The sequence below is a fragment of the Ailuropoda melanoleuca genome, chromosome 10 (assembly GCF_002007445.2).
Source record: "Ailuropoda melanoleuca isolate Jingjing chromosome 10, ASM200744v2, whole genome shotgun sequence".
In the NCBI taxonomy this organism is placed as follows: Eukaryota; Metazoa; Chordata; class Mammalia; order Carnivora; family Ursidae; genus Ailuropoda; species Ailuropoda melanoleuca.
In genome coordinates, this window is record NC_048227.1 from 24,041,332 (window position 1) to 24,065,981 (window position 24,650).

The 24,650-nt window shown below is 40.1% G+C and overlaps 1 protein-coding gene across 3 annotated transcripts; it reads left to right on the plus strand.

Moving 5' to 3' along the window:
• Nucleotides 1-907: 907 nt before the first annotated feature.
• GDE1 (glycerophosphodiester phosphodiesterase 1) lies at nucleotides 908-21,098 on the plus strand. 3 transcript variants are annotated; one of them, XM_002928020.4, is made up of 6 exons: nucleotides 908-1,329; nucleotides 9,709-9,884; nucleotides 13,193-13,298; nucleotides 16,364-16,456; nucleotides 18,992-19,203; nucleotides 20,454-21,098. In XM_002928020.4, exons 1-6 carry the CDS (start codon nucleotides 1,069-1,071, stop codon nucleotides 20,599-20,601), a joined length of 996 nt encoding a protein of 331 aa, XP_002928066.1. In that variant the 5' UTR covers nucleotides 908-1,068; the 3' UTR covers nucleotides 20,602-21,098. The 3 variants fall into 3 exon arrangements, with proteins under 3 accessions (XP_002928066.1, XP_019664343.1, XP_019664344.1); XM_019808785.2 differs by having other exon boundaries at nucleotides 1,190-1,329; nucleotides 9,713-9,884; XM_019808784.2 differs by lacking the exon at nucleotides 16,364-16,456.
• Nucleotides 21,099-24,650: the final 3,552 nt, after the last annotated feature.

A 24,650-nucleotide genomic window follows, 5' to 3' on the forward strand; every position in this document is an offset into this window, starting at 1 on the left:
TAAAAAAATAAAAGTGCCGATCACACACACACAAAAAAAAGAAAAAAAAGTGACTATCACAAGGGTGGTTATGAAGAACAATTGAGTTAAATTTCTTGCACAGTGCCTGGTACAAAAAGCTCACTATTAGCCCTTAGGAGGAGGAAAAGTAAGGATAGTTGGGGGAGTGCAAGGGCCACTGGTTTAAAAGTGGGATGGCTTGATGTCAGTCTTGACTGTCATTAATTGCTCAATTCACTTAAGTCTCTTGGCCTCAGTTTCCTCATAATATGAGGGAATCATTAAAATCCCTTCCAGCTTTATAATTTGATTGTGCCTCCTTTGTTATGCTCTTTCATTCCCTCAGAATACGAAAAACCCCTCTAAAGTTGGCTGAATTCAGTCTCCCTAGATAATACTTAGCCACTAAGACTGTTGTGAGAATAAATGAGAAAACGCATAAAGCATTTGCTAGCACAGAACCTGGAACATGGTAAGCGCTCCACAAACGTGAGCTGTACTCCTAAGCACTATTATTTCTGCCCAAGAGAATGTAAACCCCAGGAGAGCAGAGACCTGTTAGTCCTGCACACTCGTGTATCTTGAGCGCCTGGATTGCTGTTTGCACACCTTGAATTGAATAAATAAGCAGTGTAAACATCCTGCCCCTGCAAGGCCCCCTGGGGAGTTTCCTCGAGGGCAGAATGAAGAGTCATTAAGATCCCTTCCAGCCATATAACCGTGTGAGGGCTCTTGTATTCCACCCGCCCTGGAGTCTGAAAACCTTAGTTGAAGTCCTGACCCCAGAATAAACCGAAGCTATTTTGGAACGTGAGCCTAGGGCCTGGGCCCACCTCCGTTGCCATGGCAGCGGCTCCGCCCCCGAGCTCTGGAGATTCCCCCGCCCTGATTGGCTGGACGGCTGGCTCCCTCTCCGGATGCGGCCGCCGCCGCCATTGTGCGGCGCTGGTCACCTAAGAGGGCTCCCTCTGCGGCGAGTGTCTTGGGCTTTCGCCCTCGCTTCTCCCTCTCTTGTCCGGGGAGCCCGGCAGGTCCGGGACTCCCGTCCGTGCCGGTGCGGGCGCCGGCATGTGGCTGTGGGAGGAACAGGGGGGCCTCCTGGGCCCCTTCTCCTTCCTGCTGCTGCTGCTGCTGGTGGTAACGCGTAGTCCCTTCAATGCCTGCGTCTTCACCGGCAGCCTCTACCTCTTGCTGCGCCTCTTCAGCTTTGAGCCTGTACCCTCCCGCAGGGCCCTGCAGGTGCTCAAGCCCCGGGACCGCGTTTCCGTCATCGCCCACCGCGGCGGCAGCCACGACGCGCCCGAGAACACGCTGGCGGCCATTCGGCAGGTGAGTCCCCTAAGCCTCGCGCACCTCCGCACCCCCTGGGAGGTTGGACTTCTGCTTGATCTGCCGAAGGTTCTCCAGTATTCTCATGATAGCCTTCCCAGTTCCCCATTCGTCCAGAAGGAAAATATACAAGCGGCCCTCGATCCCTCTGAAGTCAGAAATCTCCCAACTTAACTTACAGAACACAGCGAATACCTACATATTTGCTATATGCCAGGCACTGAGGATACAGCCATAAACAAGACAGGAAGGGTGCCTGCTTTCATAGAGCGTGCATTGGAATGTGGGAAATGGGCCTTAAACAAGTAAACACATAAATAGGATACTTTAAGAGAGCGAAAAGTGTAATGAAGAAATGGGGTAACGGGATGAGGAATGAGTGGGAGAAGGACTTACACTATTTTAGATAGAGTAGTAAGAGATATCCCCTCGCAAGACATGATTTGAACTGAAACTGGGATTATGAGAAGGAGCCAGCCTTGGATCTGGGAGAAAGGTGTTCCAGGAAAAGAGAACAGCAAGTGCAAAAGTCCAGAGGTGGAAATGATATTGGAATGTTCGGGTAACAGAATAGCTACTATGTTGTCTGACTTCAAGGAACAGAACAAAAGTGACAAATGAAGCCAAGTTTAAGTACAGTCTCCCTCAGTAGTTGAGTTTATAGTAAACGGATCACATTCACAGAAGCTGTCTTTGCTTTTCCTCCAAATTATCCAAGTCATCTTCTTATCACCTTATTCTCCAAACACACACTTCATGCCAGACAACCCTGGCAGCTGGGCTCCTGATCAGTTTCTGCCTCTCTTTTTCACAAGGCTCTCCTAAGACTCTTGCTCCCTCCTAACTCCTGGCAGTCTCCTGACTTCATAATAATGATAGTTTGCACAGTGTGAGAGATTTTCAGTAGGCACTTTTGCATCTGTGGAAATACATGTGATCCTCACATTTCTTTGAGACACTATTTTAACATTGAATGGGTAGGAAAACTGACTCAAATACACGCAACTCCTAGAATTCAGGGTTCCAAGCCCCAGGGCTCTTTGTAAGAGATTAGACTGTGTTCCAGGATTTAAAAACTTGAACTCACTGTCCAGCTAGAGACAGATGGTATTACATAATGAGCAAGTTACTTAAGCTCTCTATGTCTCAGTCAGAGTCCTGAGTAGAGAAGACATGGAAGCAAGGCACCCTAGGGCACGTCTCTTCACTCTAGCCCCACCCTGACCTCAGTTTCCTTATCTGTAAAATCGGAATGATAGTGGTATCCACCTAATAGGTTGTGATTCGTGAGGTAGTCCACAGAAAGTGCTTGGCGCATGGTAAGACCTCCACAAATGTAAGCTCTTTAGGTCAGTAATCTAAAAATGGCTTCATTTTTAAAAATCATCTCTGTATAAAGGTAAAAAAATTCAAGTCTGACGAAGGAAGGGAGCCGTTAATTTGTGGAGGACAGCTGACTCTGTTTGTAAACCAAGTAGACTTCTCTCTTTTTTTTTTTTTTTTTAAGATTTTATTTATTTGAGAGAGAGAGTGAGCACACACGGCCCAGGAGAGGGGCAAAGGGAGAGGGAGAGAGACAAGCAGATTCCCCGCTGAGTGTGGAGCCCAATGTGGGGCTCTATCCCAGGACCCTGAGATTGTGACCTGAGCTGAACTCAGATGCTTAACAGACTGAGCCACCCAGGCGCTCCCAAATTATACTTTCGCTTCTTTCCCCTTGGTTCTTTGTGATGTTTTTGTTTTTAAGTTTAATTTTTTAGTAATCGTTACACCCATCGTGGAACTTGAACTCACAACCCTGAGATCAACAGTAACATGCCCTACCGACTGAGCCAGCGAGATGCCCCACTATCTTCATATTTATTTTTAAATAGAAAGCTAGAAAAGCTGCTCTGTCTCCCTTCTATCACAGTAAACCAAGGGGAGGGCCGCCTGTCTGGCTCAACTGGAAGAGCACGCGACTCTCGTTCTCAGAGTTGTGAGTTCAAGCCCCACGATGGGTGTAGAGGTTATCTAAAGTAAAATCTCAATAGATAAATAAATAGAAATATAAAGATATTGAAGAATGTATTTTACATTCTAACTTAAATTCAGATAGGTCGGGTGAAGTAATGTAGCTACACAAGAAAATTGTCATGAAAAGAAAGATAACTATATTATAGGGGGAAAAGTACATAGTTGTCATTGACTTCCATTTCAACTTATGTTTATGTAAGTTACCTTAAAATATAACTCAGTGTTAACAAAGAAGCCATTCCTAAGTATTTATCAATGATGTGGTGGTTTGGCCAGGAACATGACTGACTGAATATGAATCATATTAAATGAGGAAGTATGTACGTGAAATACACATACATATATAATGTTTCATATCCTGTTGCAAGGGAATTAAATCTAATTTCCATTCATGTCTTGTATGTTTAGGTTGTGCATGTCTTTAATATATGTAATAATGATAAACATTGTGCCAAGTTCCTGGTCTGAAGAGGAAATGAAATATGATAATTCTGTTTGTTCCAATATAAGGTCATTATGGATGAACTTTTTAGCTATAACAGAATACAGACTGCAAAGTCGCATCCTCCCTCCTGACTTCAAAAGGAAAAGTAGTTTATTTCTAACAAAATGTGTTTTTTGCCCTGTTCTTGCTCCCTTTGTGTGTTTGCAGCTCATAATTCATATTCTTATACATTTTACAATGTAAACAATGAGGAAAGACATTCTGAGAATGGTAGAATTTCCAATAGATTATGAAATAGAAACACTTGAGAGAGATGAAATGGATAGATTCCAAAAACAGATACATGATAGTGACAGAGGAATTAAATTATACCCACAGTCCATTCTCCAACCAGGAGCCAGAGTGCAGCTTTAAAAGTATAAATCAGATTATATACTACCCTTATTTAAAATCCTCCAGTGGTTCTCCATTGGAACTAAATAAAATCCAAACACCTATTTTATACCCTTCTCAAAGCCCCTGCTGCTGTTCCAACCACCCTGGGTGCTTGTTAGGATGCTTTTGTCTTCATGTAATAGAGACTCATACTTTAAATATCTCAAACAATATGGGGTCCCAGGGTGGCTCAGTCCGTTAAGCATCTGCCTTTGGCTCAGGTCATGATCCCAGGGTCCTGGAATCGAGCCCCCATTGGGCTCCCTGCTTAGTGGGGAGCCTGCTTCTCCCTCTCCCCCTGCTTGTGCCTCTCTCTGTCTCTCTCTAATAAATAAATAAAATCTGAAAAAAAAAACCCACAAATATCTCAAACAATAAGGGGACTTAATATCTCATATAACAAAAATATGGGGGGGAGATGACTTCCAGGATGGTTTTTTGGGGGTTTTGTTTTGTTTTTAGATTTTATTATTTATTTGACTGAGAGCACAAGCAGGGAAAGTGGCAGGCAGAGGGAAATGTAGACTCCCTGCTGAGCAGGGAACCTGATGCACAGCTTGATCCCAGGACCCCAGGATCATGACCTGAGCCTGACCTGAGCCGAAGACGGACGCTTAACCAACTGAGGCGCCCAGGCGCCCCCAGGATGGTTTATTTAGCTGTTCAGTTTATAATCATGGAGGACTCAGGTTCTGTTGCTCTTTCTGCTCTGCCACCTGCAGCATATTTACTAGCCCTCTTGTAGTTGCCTGGTGGCCATTGCAGCCCCGGGCATTACATTCTTACACATCGCCATCCAGTCTCAATCCCTCTTCCATATGCCTTTCCCAGAAGTCTCCATCACATACAGAGGTAGTGGAAATGGTTCATTTACTCTGAACACAAGAGAAAGCTGAACAAAGGGGCAAGAACAGGTCTCTACCAGTGGGGAGAAAGCAGGGGAATAGATTTGGGTAGACAATCAATAATCAACACCGCCCTACATTGTGGTTTTTGTATTATACTTGGTCTTTCTTCTGCTTGGGAAACTCTTCCCCTGGATCTTCATATGGTTAGCTCCCTTTGATCATTAAGGTCTCAGCTCAAAACATTTCATATTCTTAGAAGCCTTTTTTGACTGCCTTGTCTAGTGACCCCCACTGGCCTTAACCTTCACATTACTGTCTATTTTCTTTTTCAAAACATTTATCACTATCATAGTTTACGTGTAACATGTTTGTAATCTCTTTCTCCCTACTGAAATATAAGATCCATGATCCTTTTCTTTTCTTGTTCACCACTCTCTCCTCACTGCTTAGAACAGTGCCCAATATGTAGTAGGTACTCAGTAAGTATTTGTTGGAAGGATTGTGATGGATAATAGCCAATAAACGCATGAGAAAAGATACTCAACATTATCAGTCATAAGGGAAATGGAAATCAAACCCACAATGAAATTCCCATTAGGGTGGCTGTGAACAGAAAGACAATAACAAGTATTAACAAGGATGTGGAGAAATTGGAACTTTCATACACTGCTGGTGGGGAAAACAGTCTGGCAGTTCCTTAAAAGGCTAAACACAGAGTTACCATTCGATCCAGCAATAACACTCCTAGATATGTACATATATCTAAAAGATTTGAAAACATACATCATGCAAAAACTTGTACAGAAATGTTCATAGCATTATTAATAACCAAGAGTGGGAACAACAGAAATATCCATCAGCTGATGAATGGATAAGTAACATGTGAGGTATGCATACAATGGAATAGTATTCAGCAAGAAAAAGGAATGAAGTCCTGATACATGTGACAACATGAATGAACCTTAGAAACATGCTAAGTGAAAAAAAAAAGCCAGTCACAGAAGACTGCATATTATATAAATCTATTAAATAAAATGTCCAAAATGAGCAAATACAGAGATGGAAGTAGATTAGTAGTTTCCAGGAATGGGGACTGACTGCTAACGGACACAGGGTTTCTTTTTGGGGTGATGATAGTGTTCTAAAATTGATTGTGGTGATGGTTACACAAATTTGTGAATTTAATTTTTAAAAAACCATTGAATTGTGCATTCTACATGGCATGTGAATAGTCTCAAAGCTAAAAGAAAAAGATGTAATTCTGAACTTTGTCAGACTGAAAAATCTCTACCAAAAAACAGTGTGCCATTCTGTGTTCTAACTGGAATTTGTGGATTCTTCATTGTCAGTAAACACAAATGAAGTTCTTTCTGTGTGTAAAGTTATAGTATAGGGATGGATATTTAAAAGATACTTTTCAGTGAAACATTTAAAAAGCCATATAAATATAATGAATTTGTTAAAGCATATACTTTTTAAAGCAACTTTATCAAAGTATAATGTGCATTTTCAGTCTACAGTTTGATGAGTTTTGATAAATATATATATATACCTTGGTAACCACTACCTTAATCCATTTCCATCACCCCAGAAAGTTCCTTTGTGCTCTTTGGAGTTAACCCCCCACTCACACCTCTGCCCCAGGGCAAGCATTGATACTACACTGTGCTTTTCTATTACTAAACTATTAGTATGTTTTTAAATAATTTTTTCATTTTAAATGAAATTTTAATAAAATTACAATATTTTTGTAAACCAGTTTATGTGAAATTTGTATGTTTAGAAGAAAATACTATTATAAGGAATTTCGCTAAATGAAAAGATGAGTTGTATACTAATTGTATACTAATATGTGAATTTAAAACGGGTTTAAAAAAAAACAGGGGTTTATCTTTTTGCCTCTATAACTGGAATAACATAAAAGTATTGGTAAAGAGGGGCGCCTGGGTGGCACAGCGGTTAAGCGTCTGCCTTCAGCTCAGGGCGTGATCCCGGTGTTATGGGATCGAACCCCACATCAGGCTCCTCCGCTGGGAGGCTGCTTCTTCCTCTCCCACTCCCCCTGCTTGTGTTCCCTCTCTCGCTGGCTGTCTCTATCTTTGTCAAATAAATAAATAAATAAATAATCTTTAAAAAAAAAAAAGTATTGGTAAAGAAAGTTGAATGCAGTCATTAGAAGATCTGGTCTGAGAAGCTCTGATACGGTGGTTCTTTTATAAAGCTTTTGCTTGGGGCCTTAATAAACTACTCAGAAAAGACAAATAAATGAACTCACTAGCTAGTAATCTTGCTAAAATTCAGTGTCTTACCACTGTTATTTTTTGTGTTCTAACCTAATAGAGATGGCCCTAATGAATACAAATATAATTGAACTAATTGTAGTGCTGGCTTCTAGGAATAAGGATAACATTTGTGTTACAGTGAGAGAGAATGCAGTGTGAATACTGAAAATGTGTTCTTGTTTTATGTCTTAAATGATACAACCCATGTTAATTTGCCAGTGCGTGATTCTGTCTTTAACTTAGAAAAGATACCTTTTAATCTTATGAAAAGATACACCTTTTAACCAGTGTAAGATGTGAGCACTATTGTAATGACTTTTTCATTGAGATGGGGGTTTTTTTGAATCATAATAGCTTATGTTGGGTGCCAACTTTGAGCCAGGCACCATGCTTGGTAATTTACATTTGCATTATTTCTAAATGAAATAATTTGCATTATTTCTAAATCCTTCCATCTCTTAAGATCATTAGAGAAGTATCATCTCTTTTTTTTTTTTTTTAAGATTTTTTTGAGAGAGAGAGAGAGCATGTGTGTGTGCTCAAGTAGGGGGAAGGGTAGAGGGAGAGAAAGAATCTCAAGCAGACTGGAGCCTGACAGAGCTTGATCCCACGACCCTGAGGTCATGACCTGAGCTGAAATCAGCAGTCGGTCAGAGTCGGTCGCTTAACCAACTGAGCCACCCAGATGCCCCAAGAAGTATCATCTTAAAAATGATGAAATTGAGCCTAGAGTATGATAAGAGACTAGGTGATGATACAGCCAGTGAGTGATAGATTTGGGGTTTTTAGAGGAAGAAATCTTGGTCATAATATGAAAATCAAACTTTGAAGCTTAGAAGAAAATAGAGTTGTATTGTATCTTTATAAATGGGGGTAGGAAAGGGTTTAAATAAAGGAGAATAATCCATGCCCATAAAGGACATGATTGAGAAATTCAACTGTATTAAAATTAAAAATGTGTTAAAAACAACACAGTAAATAACAATGGCTAACAATTACTGAACGCCTGCTGTGCACTAGTACAGAGCTGTATGTTGTTTCCAGGCACTTGGGTACCTAAGTGTGTAGCAAATATATAAAGACCTATAAGGGAATGACACAGGAATGATGCACATCAACTTTAAGATGGAGAGGAAGGGGGAGAGATTTCCCTATATCTGTAGTGTCAGCAGTAAACACATAGTGCTAAAGAGTGTAGCCTCTACCACATCATAGTTTGTACAACCCAGAGCAAGTTTCTTAATTTCTCTGTTTCCCCATCTGAAAATGAGAATCTTAATACTACCTAAGGGTGGTGAGAATCAAATGAGCTAATATACGTAAAGCATTTAGAATAGTGACTGACTATATAGAAAAGGCTCAATAAATAACCATTATTAAGTTTTAGGGCAGCAAGAGATTGAAGCAATTGGGGCAAAATGGTAACATCTGTTAAGTCTTTTTTGCTATATACTGCTGTATGTGTTTGCATAATTAAAAATTTTTTAAATTTAAAATCTTGATCATAATGAGCATTTCATGTCTTCATTATGACAAGCCAAGGAAGCAAATATTGGGTAGTGTGTCTCAGAGGACCATGCTCAAGTTCTCTTTTTAGATAAATGCCAGTGTCCCTTATCGTGTTTACCAGCTTGTTGGCCAACAGCCAGTGCCGCTTACATAAACAAAATGTAGTGTCCCCTAGAACCAGACTTGGTGTTCTGTTACAGAGGGTGGAGTTAAACCAACAAAAACCTGACTCCTCTTGTTTATGCCAAAGTAGTGCGATGTACAGCTAATCAACAAACACAGGAGAATCGTCAGAGATGCTGTACCAAACAGAGTGTAGGTAAACAGTGGAATTTGTCTAAATATTTGTAACTGTAAGCTATTAATGGCCCATAGAGTTAAAGCAACCAGAGAAAACTTAAGTTCCAGAAATCTCCCCATCTACTGTGAGAATGGGAAGAGTGGGGAATTTTTTTTTTTAAGATTTTATTTATTTATTTGAGAGAGACAGAGAGAGTGAGAGAGAGATCACGAGCAGGGGGGAAGGGTAGAGGGAGAAGCAGACTCCCCACTGATCCCAGGACCCTGGGATCATGACCTGAGCTGAAGGCAGACGCTTAACCAACTGAGCCACCTACATGCCCAAGACTGGGGAATTTAAAGTGTTTGAGGAATCCCTAGTGTGCAAGTTGAAGTAAGGTTATCAGGAAATGTAGAAACTGGGTGGGTTGCTGTTTGGTACAGGAAGGAGAAGGAATTGGTAACAGACGCTATCTACTTAGCATCGTTGGTCATCTTGAGCATATAGATCGTAAAGTGACATCTGTGGCCACTTGCCATTAATATTGTTGATGTTTTTGTTAAGGCAGCTAAGAATGGAGCAACAGGTGTGGAGTTGGACATTGAGTTTACTTCTGACGGGATTCCTGTCTTAATGCACGATAACACAGTCGACAGGACGACTGATGGCACTGGTCGATTGTGTGATTTGACATTTGAACAAATTAGGAAGCTTAATCCTGCAGCAAATCACAGGTTGAGGTAAGTGGTTCATTGTCATTTAAATGCACCTTTCAGCTTCTATTGGGGATCACAGAAAGACACTGGTATCTTCTGCTCCAGGAGAATTGTTTTGTTGTGTTTTGTTTTGAACTATATACAGGTTTCCCAAGTAATGAGCAGGGTGCCAGGAACGACAGAAATATGGTATGGATGTTTCTCATCTTTTCCCACTGCGGCCAGATTTGGCCTGGGAATTATTCTTAGGATAATATACTGTCTATTCACTAACATTAGTAACATTAGACAATTACTTTGTACTACCGTATAAATTTTATATATAAGTGATTTATAGGCGTATCTATATCTCAGAATTAGTCCTATAAGATATTCCACAAGAAAAGGGTTCAATGATCAACTAAGATCAAGCACTATACTCTGTATGTTCCCTATAGGGATAAACAGTCCACATCAATCATTACCTTTAATTTAATGTTTCTCAAACATGTATGAGTACAGAACCCACACCATTCCCACCATAAACAGCTCTAAACACGTTGAAATGAGTATACTGGGTAATATACTTCGGAATGTGGTTATCTAAATCCCTCTCTTCTTCTTTGTAATACTGAAAAATGTGTGCTCACTATAGTCATGTTGTATCAGTTCTCTGGACAATGATCAATACTCTTTGAGTATTAAGTATTCGACCTAGTGGTTATGTCATAGTCTTCCCTAAAAGGTCATTCAGACTTTATTTTCCTAGAATCTGAAAGAAAAGTCAACCGAAGGAAATTGTACTTTAATCTAGAAAGAGTATTGGTAACACTTGAAAGTTCTGAGTGCAGGCTGCTGAAATTGTCCTTGCAATCATCAGACATTTGATCGTTCTGCTATCTGCAAAGGAAAGGCTGGTTTTAATATTACAGTGGGATTGCAACTAAGAGGTCAGCTTCAAAGTCAAAAATTAAAGCAAAAAATGCTCAGGATCATCGTCACCCATGAAATGCTTTAGAATACATGATATTGTAGATAGATCATCCAGGCAGAAAATCAATAATGAAACTGTCTTTGAACGACACATTAGATCAGATGGACATGACACATATCTACAGAACATAACATCCAAAAACAACAGAGTATATATTCTTCCAAGTGCACAAGGAATATTCTCCAGGATAGATCACAAGTTAGGCCACAAAACAAGTCTCAAGAAATTTAAGAAGACTGAAATCATGCATCTTTTCTGACCACAAAGGTACAAAACTAGCAATCAATCACAAGAAAAAGCTGGAAAAAAACACAAACACATAGAGGCTAAATGACATGCTACTAAAGAACCAATGAGTCAACAAAGAATTCAAAGTAGAAATAAAAAAAATATATGGAGACAAATGAGAATACAATAGTCCAAAATCTCTGGGACACAACAAAAGCAGTTCTAAGAGGGATTTATAGCAATACAGGCCTACCTCAAGAAATAGGCAAAATCTCAAGCTATAAAACCTTACACCCAAAGAACTAGGAAAAGAACAAAGCCCAAGGTGAGTAAAAGGAAGGAAATAATAAAGATCAGAGCAGAAATAAATGAACTGGGGACTAAAAAAAACAGTAGAAAAGTTCAGTGAAACTAAGAGCTGATTCCTTGAAAAAAGATAAACAAACTTGATAAAAGCCAGACTCAACAAAAATTACCTGTAATGATTCTGGAAATCCATGGAAGAGAGAAACCACTCTTTGAAAATGTTGGAGTCTATCATGTAAGCTGCTACCCTTAAATAAAATTCAAACTCTGGATTATATTCAATGTCTAAAATTACAAGGGGCTAGATGTAGGCCAGTAAGTTTAGTAAAAAAGACCACTCGCTTTGCTCAATTCTTCATGATCATATTCCGTAATTTTATAAAGTTTCCAAGTTAAAGAAGTTGAATGCTTTGAGTTGGGGGAAACTTCCACAGAAGTTTTATATTTACCTTTAAGGCATTGCTGTAAGTCTTGATTTGCTAGTTGACTTCTGTATATTAACAGGCTTGAACCTGTTACTACACACATTAAGTAATACCTTAATTTGTTTTAGTACTTCCATTTAGTGGAACTACAACAGAGCATGTGTAAAAAAACTATTCATTCCGTCATTAATATGCCTAAAAAAAATTCACTTTTGCTTATACTCCAGTGTGTTTTAAAGAAAGGAGTATGTGAAAAAATTTAAACACATAAAAAAACCTCTAGACAGAGAAGGAAAATCAAATGAGAAATATTCTCTGGGTAACTGTTACCCGTTACTGTGTTATACTACATCATTCTACATAGTTGGTGGTGGTGGTGGTGGTGGTGGTGGTGGTGTTGTTTTTTGTTGTTTTTTTTTTTTACTACTTCTAATCTTTATTGAAAAATAGACATGAAGAACTAATTAAACACCTCTCAGTTCCAAAAAAAAAAAAAAAAGTGCAATATTGGTGTCAGTATACCATCTTAATGTCTTTAACATAGCCAGTCTTTGTCCTCCAATTGGAACTCATTGCATTTTCTTTGTTTGAACACCAGGTGAAGTCTTGGCTTATGTTTATGGACCATGTTGTAGGAAAAATAGGTATTTTCTCTAGAATTATCCTCAGTGTGGTAAGATGCTCATCCTGAGTGGGGGGCATAGAAACTAAGACTGGCCAAGGGAATAAAGTCATGTCTCATCTCTCACTCCCAAGGAATAGGCATTGAATAGAATGGCTGGCAGAATTGCCTGTACTATTTAAATTATCTTTATCCTTTTTTTTAAACCAAGATATTACACTTGAAATTATATAGTTGAATAAGCATAAGTTAAATCATATAGAATGAAATTTCATTATGTGAGAAAAGCTGATTTCTTATATATCAGGCACTTAACTTTCCTTTTCTTTATCAGAAAATTATGTATAGACATTTATTTTGAACAGTTGCACTTAAATGCACAAAAACACAGTGAAGAGATTTATGTATTCCTAGAAATTTCTCCTGCATAAGGTTCTATTAGGGCAATTATGGTCTTAAATTTAAGTCTCAATTTCTCCAGAAGGGGCATTATACTCTGCCCTTTGGTGAGCAGAGTTCCTATTTATTATAAATCTAGCGATTTCCTAAAAATTAAGTGATTTTTATTGTTGTTGCTGTTCTCTGGTCAAGGATATCTGTGATCTGATTCAAGGACATAAAGTAAATTATCCTTAGACTTCGTTATGGTTAAAGAAAGGAAGTTAGGGAAAACACTCTTTCCTGTTGGTTGGGAGACATTTGTCAAATGTCTGTTTCACTAAACTTTTATCTTTTTCCTTTTTCCTGCAATATACTATTCCTTTTCCCTCTCTTATAGGAATGATTTCCCTGATGAAAAGATCCCTACCCTGAGAGAAGCCGTTGCAGAGTGCCTAAACTATAACCTCACAATCTTCTTTGATGTCAAGGGCCATGCAAATATGGTACAGTTTATACCATAGACTTCACTTTTTTTAAAAGACATCTTATTTAATTCCTAGTCATTTCCAAAATCAACCATAGATTTTGCTACTTATTCTTCTTAAATTATTTTTACAAATTGTATTTGCTTATTAGAAGTTTACAATGCAAAAATCCACATCTTTAAGGAAGTAGTAGATTGTGGAACTCTTAACCCTTGATGGAATCTTTGAACAACTTCTGATATTCTACAACTAATACAAAATAGAGTTGGGTTTTTCTACTTGGATAAATAGCATTTACAAAAGATATTAAATAAACCATAAAGAGGCACTTCAACTGACCTCATAAGAAAGAATTCAGGAGTTCGATACAAGACCAGTTGCATCTGACTGATAAGTTAATGGTTTTAGACGTACAACTATGGACTGAATTTAAAGAGACCTCCCATACATAAAGTTTCTGATAGCTAATAGGACATTTATCTTTTACTCAGAGTTATCCTTCCTGTGTGACTTCTATCCCTTACGTATAGTTTTGTTATTCTATGATTTGAGTAGTTATACTTTTATGGTAAAATTACTATAATTTTTTCAAATATGTATGACATTCTTAAATAAAATTTTGCTTAAATTTTAGAACATATACTTCATAAAAACATATTATTGCAATGGAAATCAATGGGAAAATATGGTTTAGATTACAGTTATTCACTTATAACCAACTTTTCAAGTACAAATACTTTTTTCTGCATTTGGACAACTTACAGGTATTTTCCCCCTTGCAAGTTATAATCAATAATGGCCATCTACTGGTGGGGAATTCTGGTGTCAATTTTTTTTTTTATTCATCCTGGGATATAGTTGAAACTAGTTGTTAAAACCTGAAATAAGAGCCTAAGTATATATTCTAACTTTAGCACAGGAAACTCATTTTTGAAGAAGGGAGAATGGTGCTCTGGCTCATTTATTATTCTGGTACATTCTGGTATTCTGATGTATAGTTGTATATATCTAGGTTTTCCAGCCGGTCTGCATCAGAATCACCATGAATACCTATTAAAAATGTGAATTCCTGGGGCGCCTGGGTGGCACAGCAGTTAAGCGTCTGCCTTTGGCTCAGGGCGTGATCCCGGCATTATGGGATCGAGCCCCACATCAGGCTCCTCTGCTATGAGCCTGCTTCTTTCTATCCCACTCCCCCTGCTTGTGTTCCCTCTCTCGCTGGCTGTCTCTGTCTCTGTCGAATAAATAAATAAAATCTTTTTTAAAAAAAATGTCCGGGGCGCCTGGGTGGCACAGCGGTTAAAGCGTCTGCCTTCAGCTCAGGGCGTGATCCTGGCGTTCTGGGATCGAGTCCCACATCAGGCTCCTCCACTATGAGCCTGCTTCTTCCTCTCCCACTCCCCCTGCTTGTGTTCCCTCTTTCGCTGGCTGTCTCTATCTTTGTCAAATAAATAAATAAAATCTTTAAAAAAAAAAAAATGTGAATTCCTGGGCCATATCACATAGAGAAGAAACTCTGAAAATGTTTAGGGTAGTTGGTCAAGGAACTTGTATTGTTAATGAGCACCTCAGGTTTTGTTGATGGTACTGCCCACATTGGGATCCCTGATAGGTCCTACATTTCACCCACGGTGTACTGACCTTCATGCTTATTCTCTTAGAATAAAGGGGGGGAAAAGAAGAAAAATAATTTTTGTAATCCAGCTATTTGAGCTTTCTGGTTGGGTGCTCACAAATAGTTTGGGCAACATTAGAACATAGTGATCTAATTTACCAGAATGGTAGTGTAAAGGACCAAGTGTAGCAAGTCAGAGCTAGTAGAGCACAGGAGCCAAGATCACGGGCTTTGGAGTCCAACAGACTGTGGTTAAACTCTGTCACTTACTACAATGTAACCTCACCTTGATACGCTTCAGTTTCCTCACGGGGAAGGGGGGGAATGGGAATAATTAAAAAAATGACCACGTAGGGTTGTTATAAGAATTAAATAAGTAATGATGAAGAGTCAGATACAAGGCATATGTTAGCGAGAAAACAACTTTGGCTGTGTAGCTCACACTGTCACATTAGTGAAGGGGGAACAGGACATGGCTAATTTCTATGTTCTTTTTTCTTTTTTGGAATGCGTTTTGTTGCTTACATTTGGTTATAGGTATGTGTGACTTTCCAAAATTTAGTGATATTTTAAGACTTATGATATAGTGACATTACTTCTACCTAATGCCCAGTCAGTCACCTCTGTTGTTAGCTGCTATTGATGCTCAATGGCCAAATCTGTTAATTCACTAGAGGTTACAAAATGTCAGTATTTTATTTATTTTTTTAAAAGATTTTATTTATTTATTCGACAGAGATAGAGACAGCCAGCGAGAGAGGGAACACAAGCAGGGGGAGTGGGAGAGGAAGAAGCAGGCTCATAGCGGAGGAGCCTGATGTGGGGCTCAATCCCATAACGCCGGGATCACGCCCTGAGCCGAAGGCAGACGCTTATCCACTGTGCCACCCAGGCGCCCCAAAATGTCAGTATTTTAGTTCAGTCATTTCTTCTTCATTCATTTAACTGGACTACTACAAAAAGAAACTTCTGTTCACCTTGTGAAGCTCTTTCCAGCTCCTCCCTTATCCCATTGTTTTTGCCTCCATGTTGGTGGTGAATGCCATTTCCTGTCAGACCCCTGGACTGGGAACATCTACCCTTAGTAGTTCCCAGGCTGGTTGGCTCATGCTTCTGCCAGGAAAGGCAGAGGATGATAGAGTTGTGGGTATAAAAGGACTTTTCCTAGTGGCTAAACTGGTTTATAAGGAAAAGGTTTAAAATTTTGCTTCCAGCTTCACCTGGCCTGCTGCCTGCCATGCTTTCCAAAAAGCCTGACAAAAGGGATGAGCCTCTCACCGCCCCCCACCAGCTGCTGTAGATGTGAATTTAAGAAGGATCCCAATGGATAGTGGAATCTACCAATACTCCTTTCAACATCCCCATATATTAGTAAAGTTCTGATTTAGTCAGTAGGGTTGTACTTAGTATGTAATAGTTATTGGCTGGGACTATTACATTTAAATACATGAATCTCTATGCTTTGCAGGCTACCGATGCTCTAAAGAAAATATATAAGGAGTTTCCTCAACTATACAATAATAGTATCGTCTGCTCTTTCTTGCCAGAAGTTATCTATAAGGTAAAATTCAGGATTTGTATTGTACATAACACTGTGTTAGTTGATGGTGATAACAGAAATGGGCCAAGTAAGCATGAGATAGATGCCTGTTAAATGGAACTGAATTTCAGTTAAGAAATTCCTCTTTTGAAGTAAGTCAAGCAGAGAAAGACAATTATCATATGGTTTCACTCATATGTGGAACATAAGCAATTTAGCACAAAGGACCATAGGGGAAGGGAGGGAAATCTGAAGGGGGAGAAATCAGAGAGGGAGACGAACCATGAGAGACTATGGACCCCAGGAAACAAACTGAGGGTTTCAGAGGGGAGAAGGGGTAGAGGGAGGGGTGGAGGGAGGGGAGGTGATGGGTATTAAGGAGGACACGTGTTGTGATGAGCACTGGGTGTTATGTGTAACTAATGAATCATTGAACACTGCGTCAAAAACTAATGATGTACAGTGGCTAACCGAACATAATAATAAAAAAAGAATGAAATTCCTCTTTTAACAAGAGAAATTCAGAAAGGAGAATGAACTCATACCCCATTTTAAAATACTGTGATTCCTCTTTAAGCTCCTTATATATTGTTTACAGACTCATTCAGATTACTTTAGTAAACATTCTCAGAACAAAGAATTATGTAGCTCTTCATCTCACTAAGTAGCAGAATACACCTTTTAGATTTCTTTTTTTTTTTTTTTTTTTTTTTANGAGAGAGGGAACACAAGCAGGGGGAGTGGGAGAGGAAGAAGCAGGCTCATAGCGGAGGAGCCTGATGTGGGGCTCGATCCCACAACGCCGGGATCATGCCCTGAGCCGAAGGCAGACGCTTAACCGCTGTGCCACCCAGGCGCCCCCAGAATACACCTTTTAAAAAAATAACTCTTAATGATGGAGAATTTAAAATATGCACAAAAGTTGATGGTAGTAAAATGAGCCCCCATTTAACTGTGATCCAGCTTGTTTCATCCATACCCCCATTCATCTACCCCAGTGTTATTTTGAAGTAAATTCCAGACATCATTTCATCCATAGAAATTTTATTAAGTGTCTTTAAAAAGTGATTCCCTTTTTTAAAACTACAGCCACAATAGTCATTATCCCATCTAAAACTATTAGTAAGTCCTTAAGATCATGAAATTTCTAGTCAATATATAAATGTCTATTTGTCTCAGAAATATAAACAGGTTTTTGTTTTTCATAATTGTTAATTTGAATCAGGATCCAAATAAAGTCTACATACTATAATTTAAAATCTTAGAACCTATAAGTTCTCCTTTTTCCCCCTTGTGATGTATTTATTGAAGAAACTAGGTTGTTTTGTAGAGTTTACCCAAGTCCAGATTTTGCTTCTTATGTCATGATACAATTTAACACATTCTTCTCCTGTATATATTTCCTGTAAATTGGTAGTGAGAGTAAAAGGCTTGATTAGTGGAGGTTCAATTATTCTTGGCAAGATAATCTCATAGGTGAGGGTATTTTCCATCAGGAGGCACATAACATCTGATTAACTCTTCTGTTGTGTTGTTGTTTGCAGCTGCTATCAATATCAGTGGCCGGCTCTCATTTAATAGGAGTTGCAAAATCTTTAATATTTTAATTCTATCATTTCTTCATGTATTAGCTAGAATAATTCTATAAAAAGAAACTCATTTCGGGGCACCTGGCTGGTTGTGAGTTCAAGCCCCACATTGGGCATGGAGCCTACTTAAAAAAGAAAGAAACTGTCATTTAGTGTTTAGTTATGCGTTCGGCAAATAAATGCTAATCTTGTCCTTTACTTACAGTTTCCAAGATAATGTGTTGGTTCTGTAGCACTCTTCAACAGTGACCCACAGAGTATGCCTTTAAAATTTTACAGTAAGGGTGGAACCTATCCACATAGAAACTGTCATTGAGGTGAATAGGGTCATGGGTCTTTCAGACATTTGGATCAGTGTTTGCTAATCTTACTTGACCACAGAGGCCTTCAGAATGTTTGCTACATTGTCCAGAGGAGCACAGAGTGAAACATCCACATCTTCCTGTTTCTCCTTGTCCTTCCCCAACCCTTGCCCCTACTTCTCTCTCTGCTCTCTAATTCTCACTTCCTTCTCACCCCACTTCCTCAACACCCCCCGCCAAAAGCCTTTCTCAGCCATTTTTATCTAGAAAGGATCAAAAGCTAACCAGCCCATCTGGAAATGATCATGGTTCCATCTTCACTGAGTTCTAGTTACATATCTCTGGCCAAAGTTTATATCGATAGCCAATTGAAAGTTTGTTCTTATGACATTATGAAACTTTGACCCTGAGATTATAGTTCACTCATTTTAAAGATAAGGCTTTCATGAAGCAAGTGTTCTTATTTATACTGTATATTAAATGCTTGACATCCGTTACATTATTTACTCAAAAGATTTATGTCTGTTTAGTAGACATGGGGGCCAGGGTACCATTATGGCCACTTCATCAGAATGAGTAAGTAACATTGGCTAAATCTAAAGAAAAATAAGAAGTATTGGATTTAAGATACGATACTTATTTTAATTTCCAAAATTCCTTTTCAGATGAGGCAAACAGACCAGAATGTAGTTACGGCTTTAACTCATAGACCTTGGAGCCTTAGCCATACAGGAGATGGGAAACCACGCTATGATGCTCTCTGGAAACAGTCCATGTTTGTGGTAATGGACATTCTGCTCGATTGGAGCATGCATAATATCCTGTGGTACCTGTGTGGAATTTCAGCTTTCCTCATACAGAAGGATTTTGTATCCCCGTAAGTTGGAAGGTTCTTTTATCTTCTCCTGACACATTTCCTGAAATACTCTTCTTGGAAGGGAAGGATTAACTGTGGACAGCTTGGATTGGATTTCACCCACAAAGCCCAGCATGCCTTTATTAAGGTGGAATGCCACTAGTTTCTTATGTAGAAAGAGTTCAGGCATATTTCCTGTTTCCAAAATAAGTTGATCAAATATTCTTAGTTTTTAGTGTACTTTAAAGAAAAAATAAACCTAAAAAAAGAAAAAGAAAAAAATAAACCTGCCAAACTATGAAAGAGAGATTACATGTCCTTGTGATTGGCTCCCTTTGAAAATCAACATAGAATCCAGGGCAGAGCCACAGTGAAGGCATCCTGTGAGTGCCTGCCTTATCCCTCCCACCCTTCTCCCTGCTCTGTTCTACACTAGAGGCTTTGCTCCATTGCTTCCAAGAAAACGTTCCATTCCCTAACCTGCTAGCAGTCTCTGACCTTTATTGTGGCAGTTTTATAGTTGAGTTGTTAGTTTCATATTATTTCAGGCATGCGTGCTTTCAAGTCAGTCAATATTTGGTGTATACCCACAGTATTGCAAAGTATTATATTAAGAAGCTGAAGATGCTATGGCAAAGATAGCCATGGTCTGCTCTCATGTAGAAGTAGTTGCTAATCAAATTAAAAATCCAATAAATATAAAATTACAACTAAGCTAAATGCTATGTAGAGAGAACAGTGTACATATACTGTGTAATTTGACCGAATCAGGGGAGTTAGGGAAAACATCCCCAAGGAGGTGACAGCTAAGCTAAGATCAGAAGGGTGAGTAGGAATGGGGTGGGAGGGTGGAGATCCAAGTCAGAGGGGAGACACATGCAAAAGTGTTAACGGCAGGAAGGAGCTTAGTTCTTTCAAGGAATTGAAAGAAAATCCATATTCTGTCACACAGAAAGGAAAGGGGAAGTACAGTATAAGTTGAGGCCAAAGAGAGGGGTGGGTATAAGCCAGGTACGGCTTCCAGTAAGACTTTTTTTTTTGGTGGAGGGTGTGTTTAGCCAAGTCACTGAAGTGTTGTAAGCTGGAACAGTGTGGAGGAGGTTCTGGTGCTGGGTTTTGGAACACTCCCTTTGATTGCACGCAGAGGCCCAGTTAAGAGTCTCTTTTGGGGCACTATTAGTACTCAGTGAATACCATACTTAGTGACCATTATAGATTCCTGGAACAACTGGTCCCTATTCTAACAGGATGGGTTTTTCCTCTTTCTCCAGGGACTACTTGAAGAAATGGTCAGCCAAAGGCATTCAGGTTGTTGCTTGGACTGTTAATACCTTTGATGAAAAGAGTTACTACGAATCCCATCTTGGTTCCAGCTATATCACTGACAGCATGTTGGAAGACTGTGCATCTCAGTTCTAGAATTTTCCGCCAGGGAGGAACCGTGGGGACAGAAACTGCCTGCTGGCCTCATGCAGGGATATCAAAATACCCTTTGTGCTAGCCCACGCCCTGGGGGATCAGGTGGCTCACACAAGCCATAGTCGGTATTTGCATTTTTACCTGAACCAGAGCAAAACCTGGTTTTGCTTTCCTTGCTCCATGGAATGCCTGAGTTCAACACTGTTGCTCTTGAAAATCTGGGTCTGCAAAAAGGCACAACAGCTCCTGCCCCAACCTAGCTGAGGCATACACTGAGACCCAGTGAGAATAAGCACAGATTGAGTTGTGCAATTTGGGGATGCAGATGCAAACGCATGGGAGATGCATGATCATTCAAAGTTGACATTTTAAAACTTGACTCACTTATGTAATTTACTTGTTTAAAATATTTGTATTCAGCTACGTTATCAATGTACTGTAGACATCAAACTGGTGACCATACTAATAAAATCATTAAAAGGAGCACTAAGGGAAAACTGTGTACCAAGCATCATGTCCTGAGACATAAGGAATTTAGGGAGGCTGCTCTCTGCAATCCAGGGACCAGAGGCAATAGCCCCTGGTGAGGAATGAAAATGGTAGGTAAATCTTGATACCAGTGCAAGGGATTGTTTATGGTATCTTGAAATAACTGCAAACCACTAGGGGGCAGGGTTACGCTCGTTGGGGCAACTCCACGACAGATGACAATGGAACTGCAAGAAACATCCAAGAACATTTAGGCTTATCCTCCTTTTACAAATGAGAAGACCAAAACCTGTGGAAGGAAAAGGTCTTCAGAAATGACACAGCTGGTGACACAGCAGAAAGCCTGATCTCATAAAACTGAAATTTCCTACTGTTTGCCGGGAACTTCAGTGTTTGAACGTGCATCATCCCAAACCCCAGAAAACCTTCCAGAGGTGGTATTCTCTTTTTATGAATGAGGAAACCAAGGCACTGCAAACTTAAAGTCACTTATCCAAGGTCTGAGAGTCCTTGGTGCAATTGAGATTCAAATCCAAGCCAATCTAACTCCAGAGCCCTTGCTCTTAACCACTTGCCCTGTCTGCCTTTATAATGTAAAGCCCTTCATTCCCAGCTCTGTGCTCTTTTCCACATAAGCTTCCAGGGGTCTTACTGTGAACTTAAGTAGCAATATCTAAAATGAAATTGAGTCGGGGTGCCTGGGTGGCTCAGTCAGTTAAGAGTCCGACTCTTGATTTCAGCTCAGGTCATGATCTCAGGGTGCTGAGATCGAGCCCCACATCGGGCTCTGTGCTGGTCTCGTAGCCTGCTTAAGATTATTTTTCTCCCCCTGCGCTTACCTGCTCGCATGTGCATTCTCTTAAAAAAAAAAAAATGGAATTCGAGTCTTTAAAAAATTGCAAAGCCATCTGTCTCCTGTAGCTGTCCCTGCTCCCACATTTTAGCCCCATCTGTAGCCTTGACCACAGGCCCTCAGCTTAGTCATGACTTCCCTCCTGAGCCCCAGTGGGTCACCAGCCTCACACTTGGAGCAGCCAGACCGCCAGTCCACACAGCTCTATAGGTCGTAGAAGCACAGGCTGAGTTTTGCTACAGTTGGTGTTGGCAAAGGCGTGATAGATGGGGCTTGGGACGTTTTCCATCAACATTTACACAGAAATTTTCTTGAACCTAAGAGTTAACGGGACAAAGATTCAATGAATGGAGGGAATATCTAAACTGTGTACTTTTCTATCATACCATGACTAGAATGGCAAGAGGAGGAGGGGAGCACAAAGACCAAACACTTCTGCAGACTGAATCCCCGCTTTGGCAAGCGGACTGCACAGCAACCAACAAGGGATTCTCTTGGGGCAGTACAGAGTTAACAGCCCTTCTGTTGTGGGAAGACCTCTTAAGAGTCAGGAGTTCTGTTTCTTCACCTTTGTCCCAAATCCATTTTGCCCTTGACTCAGGCCCAGTGAAGGATTTACATCCAGTGCCAAGATGTTGGGTCCTTGAAGAATGCAGAATTTGGGTAAAGAAAGGTGTTAGTACTACTATTAAGTGCTTGGAAGGCTTAATATAGGGATTCAAAACAGGATGTGAGATCAGGAAAAACTAAATACCATTTTGTGTTTAATAGCTCTATGACCATGGACAAGTTAATTGATCTGTTAAATAGGGGCAGTATTTTTTAACATTTTATTTATGGTGGAGAGAGGGAGGGTGAGTGGGGGAGGGGCAGAGAGAAGCAGACTCCCTGCTGAGCAGGGAGCCCGATGTGGGACTCGATCCCAGGACCCTGGGATCATGACCTGAGCAGAAGGCAGACGCTTTACCAAATGAGCCACCCAGGTGCCCAAAATAGGGGCACTATTGGTACCACCCCAGGGGGTGGCTGATTAAATGACCTAGTGCATGTAAAGGCATGTAAATGGTATTAATAACGTATGGACTCTCTAACATGTACTAGACACTTTCAAATGCTTTCCATGTGTTTGCAACAGTACTGTGAGGTTGCTACCATCACAATCCCACTGGCTTTTTGGATTTTTTTAAAGATTTATTTATTTGAGAGAGAGCACACAGGGAAGGGGGATTGCACAGAGGGAGAGAGAGAATCTCCAGCCATCTCCGTGCTGAGCCAGACAACAGAGCCGGACAGGGCTCTCAATCTCACCACCCTATGATCATGACCTGAGCCGAAACCAAGAGTCGGATGCTTAAGGGACTTTGCCACCCAGGTGCCCCACAATCCCATTTTATAGTGAAGGAGACCAAAGCACAGGGAGGTTAAGTAAAGGTTAAGTAACTTGCCCAAAGTCACACCAGTACTAGCGTAAGGATTTGGTCCAGGTGATATAATTCCAGAGCTCACACCCTAAACCCCTGCCTATCCTTGTGTCCAGCCCATAGCAAGGACTCACTAATGAGAAACAACTTAATCATTCCCAACACCTGTTATGGTGCCCGTCACATAGTAGATGCTCAATAAATGTTTGTTGAAGGACTGAATTACGATTGCCAAGTGGAAACTTCTCAAGAAAACTAGAGGTACAGACCTAGTGTGCAGTGGGAGTTGTAGATAAATGATTCAGGATTCAGCAGCATCAAGGGGTCATCCGAAGTCATGACAGATAGCATTCTTTCCAAGAAAGTCAATACAGATAAATATTGCCCCCTCTGCTGTTCATTCACCTGCTCCTCTGCCCTCGGGATGCCACAGACAGGTAATGGGAAAAGACTATCTCAAAAGGCTTAAGAAATCCTCTACTGAGTTAACAATACTCATTTTCTCATTTGGAGATAGTGTCTGCAATCCTCTTTTGACAAGAATTTCACCAAGATACAAATACTCCATTTTTATTAGATGCAAACTTCTAAATAAAATTGTACCTACCATTTCCTAAAGTGGTAATAGTGTTTCAACAGGACAACACACCACAGCTTTGAGGACAAATAAGGGTGAGAATTAATGAAGTTTTCCAAACATCCATGTAAATCTTTAGCTTGGAGTAATGATTACTATAGTGCAAGGTGGTTTGATTTCCTTGATCACAACTACTGAGGGTTGATGACCTTGTATGTTCCATTATCAAGCTAAATTATGCTCAAAATCTAACAATCTAATTAGCAGACTATTACCTGTATTACCAAGTAATATAAAGAGGTTGGAGATCAGCGAGGCACAATGGTTCTCAAAAGACACTGTCCTTTGACACATTTATTCATTATCTGCCTAAGGGGTGACTTGTTAGAAATGCAGATTCTCAGAGCCCATCCCAGAACTACTGAACCTGAAACTGGACAGCGCTCAGGGTCTGTTTCAACAAGTCCTCCAAGGGGTTCTACTTGCTCAAGTCTGAGAACCACTAGCCAGAGAAAAATCCAAAGTCCTCAATTCTACCACTAGCTATGAGACCTTAGACAAATCACTTCACCTGTGTGTGCCTAACTTTTCATCTGTCAAATGTAGATCATATTTGCACCGACTGTCTTACAACAATAGTGTTATGAGGCTCAAATGAAGGGGGAAAATGGAAGTGATTTGAAAAATGTGTTGGGGCGCCTGGGTGGCA

Excerpts from the sequence above, each read along its gene's own strand:
- GDE1 (XM_002928020.4), top strand. The coding sequence starts at position 1,069 with ATGTGGCTGTGGGAGGAACAGGGGGGCCTCCTGGGCCCCTTCTCCTTC. Across the intron at positions 1,330-9,708 it reads CGCTGGCGGCCATTCGGCAG|GCAGCTAAGAATGGAGCAAC; the intron begins GTGAGTCCCCTA and ends GTTTTTGTTAAG. Across the intron at positions 16,457-18,991 it reads TGCCAGAAGTTATCTATAAG|ATGAGGCAAACAGACCAGAA; the intron begins GTAAAATTCAGG and ends ATTCCTTTTCAG.